The 22,109-nt window shown below is 43.5% G+C and overlaps 1 protein-coding gene across 1 annotated transcript in view; it reads right to left on the bottom strand.

Annotated features, from left to right (window-relative positions):
- The window catches only part of Acbd3 (acyl-CoA binding domain containing 3), a 28,735-nt gene extending 10,355 nt beyond the window's left edge, over positions 1–18,380 (bottom strand). The window contains exons 1-6 of the mRNA NM_182843.2: positions 18,027–18,380; positions 11,730–11,871; positions 10,411–10,551; positions 7,822–7,980; positions 5,982–6,156; positions 921–1,107 (exon numbers count right to left, since the gene is read on the bottom strand). Coding sequence (NP_878263.2) covers positions 921–1,107; positions 5,982–6,156; positions 7,822–7,980; positions 10,411–10,551; positions 11,730–11,871; positions 18,027–18,303 — 1,081 coding nt within the window. The 5' untranslated portion in view covers positions 18,304–18,380. The remainder of the gene's footprint in view (positions 1–920; positions 1,108–5,981; positions 6,157–7,821; positions 7,981–10,410; positions 10,552–11,729; positions 11,872–18,026) is intronic.
- Between the last annotated feature and the right edge of the window lie 3,729 nt (positions 18,381–22,109).

The raw sequence follows: 22,109 nt of genomic DNA, 5'->3' as shown, positions 1-22,109 counted from the left end.
AGTGCTCTAAGTTAAAGGCCAGCCAGGGATACACAGCAAGATCCTGTCTCCAAGAAAAAAGAGAGATGAGGAAGAAAAGAAAGGAGAAGGAGGAGGAGGAGAAGGAGAACCAAACACAAAGCCAATGAAATGCCTCAGTGGGTAAAGGCACTTGCCACCAAGCTTGATTACTTAAGGTTATTCAGAGTCCACATGGCAGAGAGAAGGAGAACCAAGTTTTCAAGGTGTCTTCTGACCCTCTGTGTGCACGCGCACATTCATACAGTAAATCAGTAACTGTGGAACAAATCTGGTGAAGACTCTTGGTAAGACTAAAGAAGTCTCCTCCGAAGCTGTTACTGTTCTGTTCTGAAAAGTCAAGGACAGGCAGAAGGAGTTTCAGAAATCCCCCTTACCTACACCTGCTTCAACCAGCATAGCACTCACAGGCTGAAGTGGGGAAAAAAGAAGAGAAAACCACTTGAACCTCCCCATCCTTACTTCTAACTACTGAAAATTAAAATTAGGAAAACTATATTTCAAAGAAACCAACGGTCTCAGAAGATCGCAAAAACAAAAGCTGCATGAAAAGCTGGTGAATTCGGCAGATGAAGCTGGTGAATTCGGCAGATGTCTAAACGGCAAATCTCTGCTGAGATAACAGACCTGTGGCACTCATCAGTTTCATGTGGCGCCTCAAACTGAACCCAGGGCTTTGTGAACACTAAGCACTGCCCTCTCTCGACAGAGCTGGGTCCCTAGCCCTGATCTCCATGTCTGCATCATCGAGAGCATGAGATGCAGATTCTAAGAGCAAAGGTGCTGGGCTCACACTCACTCACGTAAGTGTTCTCAAAGCTTTCAGCTTCTCTTCCTGACGTTCACTTTCACAGGGCCTAAGAGTGACATCTGGGTGGGTAAATACGTGGGCCAATCCATACCTTTGGGTCCATTTTCCAAGGCCTCTTCCGCAGCTTCTGGCTCAAGGACTTTCTCGGGATTCTCAGTGTGGGTCTTGGCCTGTCCGTTCACTGGCAGGGGATCACCTGCTCCAGCTGTGTTCACCTTTGCTGACGCAGGCAATGAAGCCCCAGCCACCACTACTTCTTGCTGCTTCTGCAATGCTGCCTACGAATTGAGAAAAAGTTAGGATGCATTTATCAGAAAGGCTAACATTTGCCTAGGAGTGAAGTCTGACACCATGCATTTGCACTACACCAAAGCATTCTAAGAAATTACTTTTTCCAGTTTTACCATATCTATAACAAATATTAATACAACACCCACTGACAACTAAACATGATTAAACATTCAATCTCAGCTAAAACTACTAAGGGCAAAAATTAAGTACAGTAGTATGCCACTGGCCTCCTTGAGGGCTGAGATTAAGGGCATGTGCCATCATGCCCAGCAGTGACAGATATTCTTAAAACTAGATAGAAGAAAATTTGTTTTTAGTAAAATTCCAACTACAGGCAGGGATGATGATGTATGCCATTAATTTCACTACTCACGATTCAGTCAGGCAGATCTCTGAGCGCAAGGCTAGCCTGATTTATAGAGTGAGTGCCAGGCCAATCAGGGATACAGAGACACTCTGTCTTTCACACTACAAAGTTGGATACGCTAAATATGCCAGCACAGCACTTCAAGAGGCTGAAGTGGGGGGGGGAAACCAAGAATAACACTTGAACCTTCTCCTCATCCTCATCTTTAATTACAGAAATTAAAATTACAGAAATTGGGGTTGGGGATTTAGCTCAGTGGTAGAGCGCTTGTCTAGCAAGCGCAAGGCCCTGGGTTCAGTCCCCAACTCCGGGGGAAAAAAAATACAGAAATTGAAAATTACACTTCAAAGAAACAAATGGCCACAGAAGAGTCACAAAAACAGAAGCTGTAATTGGTGAGTTTGATAGATTTATAAAGTAGCAAACAAAACCCTCATACATGGACAACTATTCTAATATGGACAGAAATAAATATTCATAGAAAGATTATAATCACAATATTTTGAGAAATTTAATTTGGGTTTTATGGAGCCTAATGTCAGTCTCAGCAGATGCTCATCACTGAATCACAGCCCTGGCTCCAACGAAAAATATTTTAATACAGTGTGAGTGTGTATCCATGTATCCATCCATCCATCCATCCATCCATTCATCCATCCATCCATCATCCACTGATTGATTGAGACAAGGTTTCAGTAGCCCAGGCTGGCCTTATACCTGCATCTGCCTCTCAAGTGCTGAGATTAAAGGCTTGTGCCACCACATTCAGCCTAAATTTTAATAAAACTATCAATCAAGTTGTAAAAAATATTGGTCTAGGTTGGGGATTTAGCTCAGTGGTAGAGCGCTTGCCTAGCAAGCGCAAGGCCCTGGGTTCGGTCCCCAGCTCCGAAAAAAAAAAAAAAAAAGTTAAGAGTTACAATAATGAAGTTAAAGGTCAATGTATTTTCTCACTTAAAATTTTACAATGGTCAGGGTTCAGTGCTGCAATCTATAATCACAGCACTTAGGAGGCTGAGGCAGCAGGGTCTTGAACCTGAAGCAGGGAAAGAGAAAAAACAAAGAAAAGAAATTTGATACTCGGAAGATTAAGGTAGGAAGATTGCAAATTCAAGAACAGGCTAAGATACAAAATGCCAGGCTGGGAATATAAAAAGAGGACTGGGAATATAGCCCTCAGTGGTAGAGAACTTGGCTAGCACTCAGGTTTTTAAACTGGGTTACAAATCCATATGGAGGCCACAGAACTGAATATATATGTGTGGGGTGGGGTGGGGGGAGTCGTCATGAAATCTGGCACAGTACTGGGTTTCTGAGGACTACAAATCCATTCAAAATTAAAATATAATAAATCTGAGATAGAGCTGAGCTCTACTCGGCTGCACGAAGTCAACTTCCACACAGCCTTGGTTCTGAACACAGAACACATACACGCTGCCCATGACTGTCACGACATACATCTTAGCTGAAATTCAAGATTTTATGTTATGAATTGCAGTGTTTTTATTAAACATACAAAGTTTTCTGTACTTAAGAGAAATAAAACAACTTACTCATGGGAAACAAAGACATAATACTTAACTAGTATGGACTTAGATTATAGGAGCTGGAGAGAGAGTTCAATGGCTGACAGTACTGACTGCTCTTTTAGAAAACCCACATTCAGTTTCTAGCATCCAAACGGTGGTTCACAAGCATCTGCCACTCAAGTTCCGGGGTTCTGATGCCTTCTTCTGGCTTATGTGGTCATCAGGTATATACACACGCACAGACATACATTCAGGTAAAACACCCATATACATAAAATAAATGAATCTTCCCCTCAAAAAAAATTCCTGATGGCTGATAAGATGACTCACCATACAAGTTGGTTTAATTGTCAACTTGATATAATCTAGAATCTGCTAGGAAAAGTCTTGTGAAACATTGTTTATACTGGATTGGATTGGCCTGTGGAAATGTCTGTGAGCAACTGTCTTTATAACATCAATTGATGTGACCCAGTCCATGGTGGGCAGTACCACTCCATAGGTAGGGGTCTTGAGCTGTTTGAGTAGGGAAACTCAGTTGAAAGCAGCATCTCTCTTTGTTCTTGACTGTGCAGGTGATGTGATGATCTACCTAAAGCTCCTGCCACTGTCACCCAAAGATAGGGTCTCACTATGCAACCTTGGTTGACCTTGAACTCTCTGTATAGACTGGCCTGAAACCACCTGTCTGATTCTCCAGGGCTAGGTTTAAACACCTCTCTATGCCACTACATAAAACACAAGACTTTAAAAAAAATCCTCCAAGAATTAGATTCTAAATCACTTCCAAGAAAAAACACCAGCTATTCAAAAAAAAAAAAAAAAATGCATGCAACCAAAACAAGTCAGTACATTCAAAACATTATATGATGGTGGAGGAAGAGAAAACATTCTTGGAGTTAAACTCAAAACTCTCCAGTAAAATCAATAAACTCCCTTCTCTGGCTGTCACTGACAGGACATTTATTCATTAGATACAGCAGGCTGAAATTATTTATACAACTCTTTTTTAAAAAACATACTTTGGGGGAAGTCTTAAAAGGCACAATGCGATCTGGTTATGTCAGTGCTTGCGTGTAATCCCAGTCCCCTAGAGGCAGGGTTTAGAGTCTCCGCCTGGGCTACAGAAGCAGCTTAAGGCTACTGTAGTAGTGGTGATGTCTTAAAAAATCTCAGCAATGAGAGGCAGAGGCAGGCGGGTCTCTGTGAGTTTGAGGCCAGCCTGGTCTACAGGATGAGTTCCAGCACAGCCAGGGTTGTCACACAGAGAAACCTTGTCTTGAAAAAAACAAAACAAAAAAACCCAACCAAATTAAAACAAACAAAAAACAAACAACCACTGCCCACCTCCCCCACCCCCAAAGAGACAGGGTACAGGAACAATACAATAGACACGCTAGGCACCTATACCACTAAAAGGACAAGCACAGCAGTTCTGTTCAGTATTTACACAAAAGTTAATACTTCAGAGGAGTAAATTCTATTTCTTCCTTCTCCTTATGTAAAATTCATCAGTAACTCTAAAAAAAGAACCCGAGTGCTAGTGAACTGTGAGGCTCAATTCTCAGGTAGCCTACTGGATCTATCTAGTCCCAGAAGCAACCAATCAGAATTTGATCAGACTAATTTCAATTGTGGCTTTGTCCCATTTTTGAATTTATCCTACCAGAACGACTTTCTCCTCATAAAGTGACAGCAGCCTGTGAACAGGACAGTATTTAACAGCAATCCTATTACCTCAATGCCTGTCAACTAAGCAGAAAAAGGGGAAGGAGGTGATAAAGTAGGAAAAGGCTATGCAAGAGGGATGCTTATTAAATTGGTTCAACACCTTCTGGTCCTCCTGTGGATTACACAGAACCTATGGAGCCTTTTAACATCTCACTGATTTCTAAGACCAGGAAGAGAGGTCATTTTATTTTAAAAATGTCTACTTTTATAATTTTAAAAATTATTACTATATAATGTGTGTATGTTGACTTTGTCAAAAAGTGTCACAACCTAATAGTGAGCATTTATAAATTAATTAATTTACCTTTTTTCCATCCTTCCCATCCCCCCCCCTTTTTTTTTTTGGTTCTTTTTTTCGGAGCTGGGGACTGAACCCAGGGCCTTGTGCTTCCTAGGTAAGCGCTCTACCACTGAGCTAAATCCCCAGCCCCTCACTCCTCCCCTTTTTAACTTGGAAATGGGGTCCTTCTAAGCTGCCCAGACTAGCCTGAGCTCTCAGCCACCTGGGTAGTTGGTATTACAGGTTACACACCAGGCCTAGCTACTATCCTTCTCTTCCTTTTATCATTCTGTGAGGTTAAACCTTGACCGTGTGTCTTATTCTCACAGGGCAGAGAGAAAGCAGGACATCGGAGCAGCAGTGACACGTCAGAAAGTCGAATGATAATGGCAGAGCCAGGACAGAAGCCAAGCACCAGACTCCTCCCATGTCTTTCACTTAAACCACTTTCTCCTGAAACTTTAGTTGACTAACCACAATCACCTGAGCCATCTCTCCAGCTCAAACTGCCTAAACGTTGAAGCAAATATTTAAGAATAGGATGCTGGAGAAGGAGTACGAGCTGTCATGAGGTACAATGGATCTGGATCTGCCCCAGCTTTGGGGAACCAGCCTCTGGCCTTATTGACCTTTTGTCTGAAAAATGCTTGCACTATGGCTAGTTACCCAGGTCCCCATGGTTCCAGGGGCACTGTTAACAGTCCACACCAGACTCACGGTCATGACACCTATACAACCCCCACATGCCCTGTGACAGTGTAAAGTACATCTTCTGAGGTCAAGATCCTGCGTTTTCTGTTGTAACTGCCAACACAACGTCAAACAGACTGCCTGAAGGATCAACCGAAGAGCTCCTTCATACCTCGGCTAATGCACAATTCATTCCTGACTGGTAGGAAGGAGCCTGTGCTCCTTGGAAATGCAACACTTCTTTCTCTCAAGCTGCCGCCATACCTGTTGCTGTGCAAGCTGGACTTGGTATAACTGTTGCATGTACTGCTGATAGTGCTGCTCCTGCAGCTGGCGGATGAGAATCTGCTGCTGCTCGTAGTTCCCTGGATACTGCTGGGCCGCATACTGCTGGAATTGCACGGCAGTCTGCGAGTTTAAAGCTGCCATTATCTGCTGCCTAAAAACATTAATAAATACAAGCCAGTCTGACAACAGGAGACTGTTCATACAAAATAAAATGTCCTTGTTTATTTCATAGTTCATAACTTAAAAATGACCAGGCCAATAATGTATACCAAAAAGCATGTGTTCTAGGCCCAGAATACGTAATGAAAAAAAATGACCTCTAATGTACCAATACATTTAGCTTTTGACGACTCTATAAGGTTGACCAGTAACTGCCCAGACTTCTATTGCAGCTAGAGTCAGGAGCCAGAGCTCAAGCACACATAGTCTGGCGGCAGCAACACTAACCACGACGCTGTGAGACACAGACTGCTCTGGGCATGGATGACGTTTGACTTTGACTACGGTTTCTCTTCCTAAACACCCCAGGACAGTGACTTTGGCTATGGTTTCCCTACCTAACCCCTCCTCCCCCACCCAGAATAGCACAAGGCAGAAGAGCTAACTGGTGCTACAGGCTCTGTTTAGGATGAATAAAACCCGTGAAAACCTGACCAACTGTAGCAGTTCATTTAAAGATGCCTTTATTAAGAATCACTGAAGGTAAGTAAAGTGGGGCTTGCTGCTGTTTACTGATCTCTCTCTCTCCCTCCCTCCTGCCCTCCCTCACTGCACAAGGTCGTATTACACCATGTTAGACAGAGCCAGGCTAGCCCTGACTCAGCCTCTGAGTGCTGCAATCACAGCTGTACCAGCACTGTGCCTTGTTTGGAGACACCAATTTCTATTGAATTAGTTCAATTATTTTTATTTCTTTCAGAGAAAATTACATGTTTCAAAACTATGTGACTACTTACCAAAGACTTCAAATCTACTTATTAAATAATAAACAGATAAATTAAGTAAAAACAGACTCCTGACTAAAGTATGACAGTGGGCCCAGGTAAGGTATTCAACTCCAAATTCAAAAGAGAATGGCGTTTAAAACCTCCTTCACAGTAGAGTGAGTCCATGGCTGACTTTGAGGCTAGCTCCCACTGAAGGTTTCTCTGAGAGACAGGCTGTAAGCAAAGAGGAGAACTCAGCATACCTTAAGTTCTCCGGCTTAACTTTTCTGCCATGCCATCCCTGGACCCCAAGGCCTTCTTTTCTCGTGGTCTCTCCAGCTGCTCTTTGAAAGGCCAGGCCTTCTGAGAAAGTGGCTTTCAGTCTTTTCTGAAGAAGGAAGTTTCAGCTCCCATGTCCTGCACTAGGTCTGGGAGTGGCTATCTGATATACATTGGGTTAGCTAGGCCCTAGATCCTCAGAATTTTTATCCGGGTCTCAGACTCTAGCTGGTCTCTCAGATATACGGAAAATGGATCACAAAATTCCCAAGTGAGACAGTCTTGTGTAAGACAAAGCAGACAGAAACTGCAGATAGCAGTGAGAGAGAAGAGAAGACTAAGAAGGTAAGAGATTGTGAGAACTCAGACACTGGACTCAAGACGGAACCACTGAACGACCCCAACTGCTGCTTCTAGTCTCGAGGTTTCACACGCTAACTCCAAATTTCAAAACACTATCCTCTGAGAGCAAACAAAGTCCCTGTAAACATGAAAGGAGCCAACACCTCTTTTTCTCAGGCACAGTCACAGACGCTCTAAGACACACAGGTAAGATCTCAGGAAGCAGGGCGGCAGCCTGGTTTTAAATAAAATTTAAGCAGCAAACTCACTTTTGCTGTTCCAGCCGAAGCCTCTCTTCTTCTATCCGCCGCCTCTCTTCTTCCTCCCGTCTGAGTCGGTCCTCCTCCTCTCGCTTCCGTTTCTCTTCTTCCTTTTGCAGCCGCTCTCGTTCTTCTTCTTCACGCTGCCTTCGCTCCTCCTCCGCCTTTCTACATGGTAGAGAGCGAGGAGAATGAACTCTGCACAAACTATTTTTAAAACATTTATACTTCACTTTCCAGTGAAAATAAGACAAAAATCTTTGCAGAAAATAGCAATCTCTCAAAATATGAAACACAAACTTTTATATGGTAAAAACAAAACACGGAGTCAATCTTACAACATGCATGACTACATCAAGAATGAATGGGTGTGGGGTTGTGGATTTAGCTCAGTGGTAGAGCGCTTGCCTAGCAAGCACAAGGCCCTGGGTTCGGTCCCCAGCTCCAAAAAAAAAAAAAAAAAGAATGAGTGGGTGCGGGGTTGGGGATTTAGCTCAGTGGTAGAGCGCTTGCCTAGGAAGCGCAAGGCCCTGGGTTCGGTCCCCAGCTCTGGAAAAAAAAAAAAAAAAGAACCAAAAAAAAAAAAAGAATGAGTGGGTGCTTTCACAGTCTTTAATGACAAAACAAAAGTAAGCAAGAATCAAAAAAGGGCAACTTTGAAAGACATTATATCTGACTCAGTACTGCACTACAGTACATAAATCAACTTTCTACATTACTCCATTGTCAGTAAGTACCAAGTCTTAGCCTGGCATGGTGGTTTTCAGAACTAGGAAGGCAGAGGAAGGTTGATATACAGTGAGAACTTGTCATTAAAAGGGGGGGAATACACCTTTAATCCCAGCACCAGGGGGGTGGGGAGGGGGAGAGGCAGACAGATCTCTGAGTTCGAGATCACTTTGGTCTAAATAGCAAGTTCCAGGACAGCCAGGGCTACACAGAGAAACTCCTGCCTTCAACAAACAAAACAAAAACACTGTGTGAAGGAGGGAGGGACTGCGTGTGTGTGGGCAATCAGGAAAGAAAGTGAATAATTTAATGGGGAAAAAACAAAACAAAACAAACAAACAAACAAAAAATAGTAAGAAAAAAGGGTAGAGCAGGAGGACTGGAAAGAGAGCTTTGCAGTTAAGAGCTCGTACTGACCTTCTGAGAGACCACAATCCAGTCTCCAGAGCCCTCACCTCCAGCTCCAGAGGATCTGATGCCCTTTTCTGCCTTCTAAGGACACATGTACTCATGTGTGCATACCCCCACACAGATACTCATACATACGTATAATTAAATCTAAGAATAGAATACATCTTTTTAAAAAAAAAAAGACTCAAATTGGGGGCTAGAGAGATGGCTCATGGTTAAGAGCACAGGCTGCTCTTCCAGAACCCAAGTTTGATTCCCAGCACTCATGGTGGCTCACAACCATCTGGAACTCCAGTGCCGGGTGAACTAACCCTGTTTGGCTTCTGAGGACAATGTACACCCATAATACAAAGACATACATGCAGGGGTTGGGGATTTAGCTCAGTGGTAGAGCGCTTGCCTAGCAAGCGCAAGACCCTGGGTTTGGTCCTCAGCTCCGAAAAAAAAAACAAATAAACTAATTTCATTGGCATACAAAACATATTACTTTGGTTATTTATCAATGAAATGTTATTGATGTCACTGGGTGTTTGTTTTAGACTGTGCTGCTCTGGCTAGCCTGGAACTTGCTATGAAGAACAGGCTGGTCTTGAATTTTTTTTTTTTTTCCTTTTCTTTTTTTCGGAGCTGGGAACCGAACCCAGGGCCTTGCACTTGCTAGGCAAGCGCTCTACCACTGAGCTAAATCCCCAACCCTGGTCTTGAATTTTAAGCAATCTTCTGGCTCCGCCTCCAAGTACCAGGATTATAGGGCATGCATCATCCAGTGAAGCCCTTCTACAGCTCCCTCATGCTTAGGCTATTCTGCCTAATTTTTAATTTAGTTTTTATTTTATGTAGATGGGTGTTTTGCCTATGCATATGTCTGAGCCATTTGCACCCCTGGCATTCCTGGAAGCTACCAGAGTGTGTTAGATCCTCCAGAACTGGAGCTATAGATGCCTGTGAGCCTCCACATGGGTGCTGGGAGAATCTCTGAAACACAGTGAGCACAGTAGTATCTACTCCAAATTCTAGAAGAGATAACTAATTAATAAGCCACCTAGGATCCAAAGCCAACACCAGAGAATAGGAGGGAAGGAGTGGATGAATTCATAGTTGAGTCTGTTAAAGGCTTATTGTAGTAGGACAAAAGTAGCCAGGTGTGGTAGTGCACATGTATAATCCCAGCATTCATTTAGGAGGCCAACCTGGGCTACGGCAGCAAGACTGTCTTCTCAGGGGTGGGGGTGGGGTGAGGAATACTGCTGTAGATGGGTTGTAGGTTCACTATGGTTGTAACAAGGAAGCGGCCACTCCTCCCTCCACCCCCTCACATGAAGAGTTCTGAAACACTGCAGTAAGAAGTAGAAGTGAAGGACAGTAGGAAGGAAGATGTCTGACCCAGAACACATACTCCAGAAAGCAGAGCATCAGTGCACAGCGCCCCCTGTGTGCCACCGCGCCCTGTGACATCACCTTCTTTTTTCTTCTTCTTCCTTCTCTATTCTGTGGGACGCAACATATGCTGAGAGGAGAGGACAGCACTTATTCAGAAGCTTCACAAACTCTACCATGGCGTCCTCTTTGGACATGTTTCCCAGAGCTGCCCATTCTCTCCTGCAAAGAATAAAAAGAACAGTTACCTTCTTCCCGTAGCAGAATGAGAATCTATTTTATTAAATCTACATATGAAAAGCTCAATTACAATTAAAATAAACTAGGTTTTTACTAGAATCGAAAGTTCAAAACTTCAAGTTTCAACAAATCTACATTGATATATTAAATACCGTCAACAATCCAAAGCATAAGTGCATTTTGTTTTTCACATTTGTCAAAAAGCAATCTATAGTAGAGCGCTTGCCTAGGAAGCGCAAGGCCCTGGGTTCGGTCCCCAGCTCCGGAAAAAAAAGAACCAGAAAAAAAAAAAAAAGCAATCTATAGTTTATTTTCTTTACATTTTTTTTCTTTTTTTCGGAGCTGGGGACTGAACCCAGGGCCTTGTGCTTGCTGGGCAAGTGCTCTACCACCGAGTAAATCCCCAACCCTTTCTTTACATTTTTAACCTGAACTGAACAAAAGTATTCCATTTTCTGGCAAAATTCTGTGTCTCAATAAGGAAATGACTTATGCATTTTCATGTATGCATTTTTCATGTTTAGTTTTATGTCTATGAGTGTTTTGCCCTCATGTTTATCTGTGCACTTGGAAGGCAGAAGACATCAGTTACTCTGAGACCGGAATTACAGGTGGTTGGGGCTGTTGAGAATCAAACCCAGGTCCCCTGGAAGAGTAGCTGGTGCTCTTAGCAGCTGAGCCATCTCTCCAGGCCCAGGCGTACATGTTTTTTTTTTTTTTTTGGTTCTTTTTTTCGGAGCTGGGGACCGAACCCAGGGCCTTGCGCTTCCTAGGTAAGCGCTCTACCACTGAGCTAAGTCCCCAGCCCCTTATAAATTTTTTTTTTTTTTCCGGAGCTGGGGACCGAACCCAGGGCCTTTCGCTTGCTAGGCCTTTCGCTTGCTAGGCAAGTGCTCTACCACTGAGCTAAATCCCCAACCCCAGGCGTACATGTTTTAAATGGCTGGCTTTTATTATTATTTAGAAAGAGTCAGATAAAATTGCACTTGTCTTATGCTCAGATAAATAAACTTCTTCCACAATAGGATCTAGAATCTATGAGCAAAATCAATGTTTCAGTTGTTATGTGAAGCTAAGTTCACTACTTACACCTTAAGCAATATACATTATACTTCTTTCTAACATCATCATAAAATTAATAAATAAGAAAACACTGTTACCTCCTATCATTCCCCAACACATCAAAGAATCCAACCTCAGGGGAAGTGTCTGGGTTATATGGGCCCAAAAGAACTTGCTTATGCAGTGCCACAAACTTCAGTTTTTCTTCGTAAGTTGGATGGAAGGCTTTGCCATCTTTTACTAAAAGAAATGAAATTTAAAGAAAACAATTGGTGTTGGCAAAATGCAGTTTCCAGCAGTAGAAATGCATTGAAGCTTTGCTACAGAGTACGTCAATAACATAAAAACTATAGGTTAAGATTGTTATTTTATTAAATTTCAATGGGGCTTAAAGTACAAATCCTTTAGAGAAGATTTTCTCTTCTTCCTCTACTCTTTACTGGTTCTCTTTAAGTCAGTGTTCTACTATAACCCAGGGTGGGTTCTAGCTTGTTATGTAGCCCAGTTCTCCAGATTCAGTCCCTAAATCCTAGGATTGCAGGCATCTATCACCATACCCAGCCTGATTATGTTTTTGTTGAACAACTATCTTTATTTTTATTGTTGTTTTTTTGTTTATAAGACAAGATCTCAACATGTTGTACTCAGTGGCATGAAACTCATTATGCAGAGCCAAGCTAGATAGAAGCTCAGGAGATCTGCCTGCCTCTGCCACCACATACAGCCAAAAATGATCCTTAAAAAACAATTTTAATCACTTTGAACAGGACCATGCATTAATTACACACATACACTTTGAAAGGCTGTATTTAAAGTACACCTGCTCTACTGAGGCTGTCATGTTTCGGCATGGGCTTTGGAATCAGCAGGATGGCGTTTAAATTTCATCTCAGACATTTGTGAGTCATGGTGGGATTACTTTCTTAGTGTAGTCATCAGTAAAAGGAAGGTTACATCACCACATCAGAGGTTAACAGTATATTATTATTATTATTATTATTATTATTATTATTATTATTATATTCTTTGTTCTCCTTATCGTTGACTCTGACAGGCTTCCACTACATCTAGAATCCCAGTTGTGGCAGGAGGATCACCATGAGTTTGAGAACGTGTTAGCTACACAGTGAGTTCAAGGTCAGCCTAGACTACAGAGTGAGACTGTCTCTGAAAGATAAATAAAACAAAAAGAAAGGCAGAATTAAGCTAGTCTGGCAAAAAACAAAACAAAACAAAAAACTATTACCTATATTCAAAAACAGTATAAATGATCTGGTAAAATGATAATCTTTAAATAATCCCCCATTAAAATAGTCATAATAGTTTTTAATTGATTCTAGTAAAAATGGACTACCAAAATTTAAAAAAACCCAGCTGGTAAGATGGCTTAGCAGGGGCTGGAGAGATGGCTCAGTGGTTAAGAGCTCTGACTGCTCTTCCAGAGGTCCTGAGTTCAATTCCCAGCAACCACATGGTGGCTCACAACCATCTGTAAAGAGATCCGATGCCCTCTTCTGGTGTATCTGAAGACAGCTACAGTGTACTTATATATAATAAATGGAAAAAAAAAAAAAAAAAAAAAAAGATGGCTTAGCAGCTAATCCGCCAGCCTGAGGAGGTTGATCCCTAACCCACGCAGTGGAAGGAAAGGACCGACTCAGGCTGTCCTCTGATCATGCACCATGACATTGCCCCCACCAACAAATACAAAATATAAAAAAATAAGTATAAATGATGTACAAGTTTCATCCATACACATGATGAAATAAAATTAAGAAACAAACAACAAAAAGCCAGGCAGTGTTGGCACACGCCTTTAGTCCCAGCGCTCAGGAGGCAGAGGCAAGCAGATCGCTATGAGTTTTGAGTTTGAGGACTGACAAGGCTACACAGATAAACTGTCTCAAAGAAAAAGAAAAAGAAAAGAACATGAATTGAACTATATGAATGGGAGAAAAGGCCAATAAACACCTCAACAGTTATTCAACTCCACTAATCAAAACCACTGCAGTTAAACCACCACACCAGCAGATTTTAGAAAGCTAAAGAACACAGCTTGGTAAGAAAGGCTGGAGAATTGGCTCAGCCGTTAGGAACATTGGTTGTTTTTCTGAGGACCTGGGTTTGGCTCCCAGCACCCACATGGTGGCTCACAGCCAAGTGGAGGAACCCAATGGCTTCTTCTGACCTCTGCAGGCAGCAGGCAACAAGTGGTACACATACATTCATGCAGTTATGCAAGTAAAATAACCGAAGTCAAATGAAGCCAACGCGGACCATCCCACTAGTTCTTAATCTTTTCATGCCAAAAGCATTCAAGTAATAAAGTAACTAGATAGTGCTTTTGAGTCCTTCCCTCAGTGTTTTACCAGAAAGTCGGGTCCTATCTACTTTCACCTTTTGCAGTGGAAGAACTGTCTGAAACCACAGAGAGATCAGTCTTGCCTTTTACAAGGAGTAACTGAATGGCCTGGGCCAGGTCCCTCAACTAAGAGATAACATAGAACTGTCATGGGAGGATGAAGTAAAATAGTATGTCCCCAGCTTTCACCTGACATCTAATAACCACATGGTTACATCTATGAAACCATGGACAGCCATTAGTTAAACCAGTTAACTCCAACCCAGAAGTGTAAAGCTCTGGAATTCTTTAGGACCTTAACATTAAAGGCTAAGAAAGCCTAGCTTAATCTTGCTAAAATAGAATTAAGAACAATTTTTTTCCTCCTTGGAAAAACCTTCAGTGGTTCTTCCTCTAACAAAAAGGCTAAACTATATACAACTTCATCAAGTTCATCCAGGATCTGTGTTCAACTTTCTCCTGTTTGCCATTTCCCAAACACACATGCCCGGCCCCATCTACTCTCTACTGTCCTTTCTGGAGTGGCACTATTTCCTGGACCCACACCTGCTCTGCAGGTGTTGGCTGGCCCTTTAGGTGTTTTGCCTCCATGCTTCTTCAGAGCGAAGAGAACTGAACCATTCACACAGCAGTATCCTGATGTCAAGCCTTATCCACAACAAGTGTATAAAACCCCCTGACACTAATAGTGAAGCACTAACGGTTTCATCATAAGGGACCTCATCTGTTATTTTACAGGTCCCATTCCCTGGGGTAGAACTCGGGGCCTAGTTATGTATGCTATGCTATGCACGCTGGGCAAGCATTTCACTTTCAGAGTTGTTGGTTTATGATCATCACTATTACAAGTATGTAACACAGAACACTTCTTGGCAGTGGGTGAGCTGGTATTTTATGTATCTATTCCAGAGTGGTCTTGCACTCACTCTGTAGCTGAGCATACACTTAAACTTCAGATTTGTTGCAATTTCAGGCCTGTGACACCATGGCTTGCTTACATGGTGGTGTTGATAGAACCCAGGTCCTAAAGCCAGATAGGCAAGCACCCTATCAACTGAGCTACATCCTAGGCTTCTCCGGCTATTTTCTTTTTTCTTTTCTTTCTTTTTTTTTTTTTTTTTTTTTGGTTCTTTTTTTCCGGAGCTGGGGACTGAACCCAGGGCCTTGCGCTTCCTAGGTAAGCGCTCTACCACTGAGCTAAATCCCCAGCCCCGGCTATTTTCAATAGAACATAATCTTGCTTATCCAAATTTAGTCCACAGAAGGTAAGATGCAATTTAGAATGAAGGGTGGAGCTGGGGAGGGTGGTTCAGCAGTAATTTGCTGTACAAGCGTGAGGCCCTAAGTTCAGACCTCCTAAAACATGAAGAAACACAAAATAGTGGACCTTGGTAAACACAGCTTTCTTATGAAGAGAAGCTAGGACAAGAAAATCTGCAGAAGCTCATGGCACATGGCTTGTCTGGTGTACAAAGCAGCAAAGGAGATCCTATTTCAAGGAGAACCAACACCCAAGGTTGTCCTGTGACTTCCACACAGAAAATGCACACAGACACACTCAGAAAAAAGGCAACCTTACAGTTTCTGTTAATTCTGTTTGTCTATCCTCTTTCCTCTTAGAGTTGGTGCCTGATATACCACCAATGCTTCACTGCTATCACAAGTAATAGTTCACACAGAAGGGTGGCTCTGAATTGCTATTCAGCTGTTTTAAGTGCCTGGTTATAGTTTTGAGCACTTAATTTAGGAATTGAGCAAATTATCCCCATGGATGCACTTCCTTCTGTAAGGTGACTAGTAACTTAGCCCTCTTGATATGGGTTCCCCAAAGACTCTTGCCACTCAAAAGGCAATTTAAAATAATCTGTTTAGACAACTAAATCTTAAATGTGAGTCTAGTGTTACCTAATCCAGCTTCTTTATGTAGAACTTGATTCTAGCAGTCAAGTTTCTAGGAATTTATATAGCAACAATTTAGAATGAGGCTCCTGATCCAAAAAATAATGCTAAATTTGCTGCTCAGTATACAACTTAAGTTAATTACTGTGTTTGTTTAGGTTTTGTTATTGTTTTTAAACAGGCTCTCACTATGTAGCTTTGGCTGTCCCTTCATTGTGCTGGCCTGGCTGGCCTCAAATTCGCAGAGATCCTCCTGCCTCTGCCTCCCTAGTTCTGGGATTAAGTGTGTGACACCATTCTTAGTGCTTTATTCTCTTAAAGCAGATCTTGCTACTTTCATAAGATCGGCTCAGATGAAATAGCCCTCCCTTTGTTACCCATGCAGCAAAATCAAAGATTAGAAGTAGGTTCTTTCTGGTTTTGGAGTCTGGGCCAATATTTAAACAACAATAATATCTCATTGGTAAAGAATGAACAATGCTCTTCCCAAGGACCACAGTTCAATTCCCAACACCCAAGTGAGGCAGTTCAGAACTTCTTATGACTCCAGCTCTGGGAGGTTCAACACTTCCTGGGGCACCCACATTGGCAATGCCATAGACACACACACACACACACACACACACACACACACACACACACACACACAATTAAAAATTCTTTTATTTTTTAAAATTTATTTATTTATTTTATATATGTACACTGTAGCTGTCTTCAGACACACCAGAAGAGGGCATCAGACTTCATTACAGATGGTTGTGAGCCACCATGTGGTTGCTAGGATTTGAACTCAGAACCTCTGGAAGAACAGTCAGTGCTCTTAACCGCTGAGCCATCTCTCCAGCCCAAAACTAGATATTCTTAAAAAAAGAGTTAAAGTTGGTTCTTCCCTGTTTCTTGCAGTTTATGTTATTGAAAAGCAAGTCCCAAAAATTAACTTTTAAGGGCAAGCACTGCTATATACAGACACCAATGGATTTGCATTTATTTATAACAAACTCTAAAGTCAATCGGTGACTGAAGAGATGAAGTGATGAGTGTAAACACATTACCAACTCCCGGAGGGAGCTACACACAGTAAAGGCTGAACTCCTCGGGCCGTGGCAATGAACAGTTCAAGGGTAAACTTTAAAATACTACGAATGCAGAGGAACCATTTATTGTTCTGGAAATTTTCATAAAATTTCACTAGTTTGCACATTAAAGTTAATTTAAAAATAAAACTACCTTAATATGGGTCATGATAGTGAACTCAACTTTAGCTGGTAAACTATGTAATCCGAAAGCACTATCTTTGGGAAACTTGTCATAAATATGCTGTTCTGGAATGCATGTGGAGCCTAGCAACCACTTTTAAAAGTTTCATTTGCCCTTATCTCTCTTTGCTTTCCCACTCAAGAACTTAAATATCTTAAAAAAAAAAATCAGACTATTAGTCAAGATCTATCCCACTGACCAAATACTGTGACTGTCATCTCTATTAATAGAGAAGAAAACAATTTTGTTTTGAAAAGAGAGAGAGAGAACGAGAACGAGACCTTCTTGCCTTAGTCTTCATTATTCACTTACAAGGTAGAATTTCCTAGCCACTTAGAAGTTACTAGAACACAGTGGCCATTATTTACTTAAGCAAAAGGGAATAAATGAACTTAGTATTTTATTTTATCCTTCGCCACATCCCTACCGCCGAAAGATCACATCCTATACACGGTTTCTGAGGCTAGAAAAAGTAAGCGTGGGACCCAATACATTTTCTTCCACTAAGATAGTTTTTTAAAATCGCTTTAATGTTGTTATGAGCCGTGGAAAACTGGGAGAAAAACCGATAAATAACAAAAAGGAAAAAAATCCATCCCAGAATAGGAGCCCCGGGAAGCGCGCGCTCTTGTCCCACTCTAGCCCATGGAAACCAGAAAACTTAAACCAGGTGTAACGCCTCAGCAATATCAGGCGACGCGGGCTGCTAAACCAGGGTTCTAGGTCTCTTAGGGGTGTGACCAAGGGCCAGACCGGTAGTGACAAACTCCGGGTGCCACCAAGGACGGAACGGCGTTCCGGTCACCCCGGCCTAGCACGGGTGGGTGGGGCAGGCATGGCCGGCCCGCAGCCCCGCAGAGGCGAGTGACCTGCTTACTTTTGTAGAAGCGCAGCGCCAGCCCGTATAGCTCCTCCAGGCCAAAGCCCCAGTGCTGCTCCATCCGCCGCGCCTCCTCGGCCGCGCCCTCAGCCGCCGCCTCCCCGGGCTCCCGCTGCTGTCCCGCTGTGCCGGAGCCCAGTCCATCCCCGGGGGGCGAGGACGGCGGCGTCTGCAGCGGGGCACCCTCCGCGCCGGGCCGCTCCTCTGAATCCGGGCTCAGCGTGAGGCCGTCGAGCGACACCTCAAGTTGCTCTACGTTCAGCTGCGCCGCCATCTCCGCTCGCAGCGCCTCCTCGGCGGGGACAGGCGGCGGCCACGTATCGACTTCCTGCTGACCTCTAACCCGCGCTCGCCGACACCGGAACTTCCGCTGCCAAAGCGGCTGGGGCTTGAAAGGGCCTGGTGCCCCGCCCCCGGGCGTGTGGGTCACGCCCCTCCCGCCTCCTTCTCTCGCTAGGGACCTCACACCCCTCTAAGAGCTCTCTGCACACCCACTCCCCGGACAGATCTCCTGCCGCGGCGGTCTCAGGGCACCCGGACGTCCCGTGGGGTTCGTGGCGGACCGCGTTGGTCCGAGGCGTGTGAGGCGAACCCCAAGCCGCGGTGCGGGAGGTGGCAGAGCGCGTGTCCGACCCTGCAGGGGAGGACTGTGCAGAATCGCTGTTGGCAAGTTGCACACCAGTTTTACTTAAGTCTCCACAGCGACTCTGAGGAGATGAAGAGCAACTGCCAGTCTTCATTTTTAAGTAGAAACCAGGGTTTTCCTCCTTTATGTTCGTTCTACTAAGGGAGGGAGCGTTGGACTTTTTTTTTTTTTCTTTTTTGCTATGTAGCTCAGGCTGTGTTTGAACTCACTCTTTAGCTCAGGTTGGCGTTTGTCCTCCTGCATCAGTCTTCCAAGGGCTTTGACTACAACATGTGCTTGTCATCAGGACCAGCCATATAGACAGCATGAGGCTAATTCAGCTATCCATACCACAAAAGTGTAGGGCAAGAAGACAGAATCTCTGCGGTGTCAGGTACAGGAAAGTAGGAGGTAGATCCGAGAAACAGCCAGAGAGTACATAGCAGTCTCTCTCTTCTTCTTCTTCTTCTTCTTCTTCTTCTTCTTCTTCTTCTTCTTCTTCTTCTTCTTCTTCTTCTTCTTCTTTTCTTCTTCTTCTTCTTCTTCTTCTCTCTCTCTCTCTCTCTCTCTCTCTCATTTGTTTGTTTGTTTGTTTTTATTTTTGAGACAGGGTTCTGAGCTACATAGTCCTAACTGCCCAGGGACTCACTATGTAGGCCAGACCAGACCAGACTAGCCTCAAACGCACACAAACCCACCTGCCTCTGCTCCCGAGTGCAGGATTCTGGGATTTTGGGTTCGGTAGCAGAGTCTTCCAATCATGAAAAGTGAAAAATCGTTTCCGTGCATACACTGGGCAAGCCCTTCATCTTAGGAGCGTTTGAGTTGAACGAATGGATGAACACTTCAGTTACGCACAGTATCAGTTCATCTCAACATGCATTTCAGGACTACCTTGTATGTCAAAGGAGAGTAGTGTCCTACCCCAAGGCATCATGGTCCAGAAGGTCCGTGCCAGAACAGGATAGTAGGGCCAGGCGGCTGGAAGGTACTTTCTGCCCCGGTGCTCTTGAGCAGGTTCCTAGTTTCTGTTTCCTCTCTCCCTCTTAGCTTGGTGAAAACACTGGACTCAGGAGCTTATGCATTAGTCTGTTTTTCAAGAGTCTATGTGAAATCACCAGAGGCCTGCTAGTCCAACCTTAAAGTTTCTGTCACCTCTGCATAATGCCAACGTGGGAACCACGGCTTGGACACATGGGCTTTGGGGGAACATTCCATTCCCAAAATACAACAAAATGTAAATCACTTAGAAAAGAGGAGGAAGGGGTTGGGGATTTAGCTCAGTGGTTAGAGCGCTCCTAGGAAGCGCAAGGCCCTGGGTTCGGTCCCCAGCTCCGAAAAAAAGAACCAAAAAAAAAAAAAAAAGAAAAGAAAAGAAAAGAGTAGGAAGAGGATTACATGCCTGTAATCCCAGCAATGAGGAGACAGAGACAGGCAGATCTTTGAGTTCAAAGCCAGCCTGGTCTACAGAGTGAGTTCCAGGATAACCAGTGCTACACAGCAAAACCTTGTCTTGAAACAAAACAAAACAAAACAAAACAAAACAAAACAAACCAGAAAGCCCTTTCTGGCTGATGGCTTTTAATAAAATGTGACCACCATCATGTACAACATTAAAATATACAAGATCCGTTACCCTAGGGGAGCTCACAGGCTAGAGTCTGTCCCTGGACTTAACTTGAAGAATTGGTATCTACTTTAATCTGAACTGTTTGGAAGCCTGTTAAAATCTGGAATTTTAATTTCATATCATTGTGTTTCTGGCGTACCTTAGAATGAAGCAGTCTAGTGACCATGGGCTTAAGCTTGTGCTTAATGACATTAGCTGGTGTTATGCAGGTTTTGAGATGTGCCCTAAGTTAACAGCTGTTCCTGTCCTGTGTGACAGACACTGTCCAGGCTGTTATCACAGGCCACATAAAATGATAGATTGATGTTGTTATCTGTCTGGTCATTTCTGTTAGTCTGTTTCTGCACTACACCTATATACCACAGCCTGGATGGTTTATAAATAACAGCTCTTTGTTTCTCACAGCTGACATGTTTAAGATCAAGACACTGGCTGTTTTGAAGGCTGCTTGATGCATAACAGTTTCCTCTACGGTTAAAACAGTCCATCCTACAGGAAGCTCCTTAAGCAGGAAGGCAAACAACTCAAAATAACTTCAGGAAGTTCCTGAGACTGACCAGATTCACTAGGCCCCTCCCATCAGAGTAATTCCCCTCAGATCAAAAGAGAGCTGAGTTTAGGAGACTTTGAGACCAGATCAGCTGCCTGGAAGAAACAGACCCAGTAGCCTGTCTGGAAGATGTTTAGACCAACTGTGGCACCTGGAAGGACCCTCTTCAACATGTTGAGATGCCTGCAGTCTGTGTAGTGAACTCCAGGTTCCCAGTCTTGTGAGCTGTCAACCATGCTGGGGTGGGCTTTCATGATGCAGCTTCTGTGAGTCATTTCTGCTCCTATAAGTAACCCCTTACCCATATTCGTATAAGTAACCCCAATAAAACTCAATAGTTCACCAAGTTGGACTTTGGTAGTATCTACACCTTGGTTTGCTGTGGGCTCCATATCTGGGGTGAGTGGATCTGTGTGTTACCTCCCCAGGGAAGGTTTTGTCACAGGACACTGTTAAGGGCCACTTTCTGGTTCATATGTGTCCATGTTCTTGCTCTCACATAGTGGAAGGAACAGGGGGGCTCTTCGTGGCCTCTGGGGACGGTTATCTTATGAGAGTGATAACTCGTGAGGGATCACATCCCAACACCACAGTATAGTGTCATTACATGACATTCTGTCTACAATACTGTAGCAGGTATGTGTGGCTGCTTTAGACAGAAGAGAGAGGCTGGGCATTGTGGCAAAATAGCTGTGATCCTAGCACAGGGGAGATAAAGGGAGAAGGATGAAGAGTTTAAGGCCATCCTCTGCTACATACTGAATTGAAGGCCAACCTGGGCTCCCTGAAACTCTTCTCTCTCTCTCTCTCTCTCTCTCTCTCTCTCTCTCTCTCTCTCTCTCTCTTTCCTATACACACACACACACACACACACACACACACACACACCCCTCACCATCTCTAACTAGAAGGAGAGCTCATTTCTTCCCTGGTTTTAGGTTAACTTAGCTCTTTAAAAGTGTTCCAGAAGGGGCTGGGGATCTAGCTCAGTGGTAGAGCACTTACCTAGGAAGCACAAAGCCCTGGGTTCGGTCCCCAGCTCAAAAAAAAAAAAAAAGTGTTCCAGAAGCTCTACAAGGTAAGCGATAGGACATAATTTCCCAGTAGCTGGCACTGTGTTCCTTTCTGTCTGCCTGCAGAGAACATCCCCTTACTTCTGTTTGTCTTTTTTGTTTTGTTTTTTGCTTTTTTTTTTTTTATTCTTTTTTTCGGAGCTGGGTGTTTTTTGCTTTTTTTGAGACAGCTTTCCTATATATCTCAGGCTGGCTTTAAACT

Source organism: Rattus norvegicus, chromosome 13, assembly GCF_021556685.1.
Source record: "Rattus norvegicus strain SHRSP/BbbUtx chromosome 13, alternate assembly SHRSP_T2T, whole genome shotgun sequence".
Lineage (NCBI taxonomy): Eukaryota > Metazoa > Chordata > Mammalia > Rodentia > Muridae > Rattus > Rattus norvegicus.
This window is presented reverse-complemented; position numbering and strand designations above follow the sequence as displayed.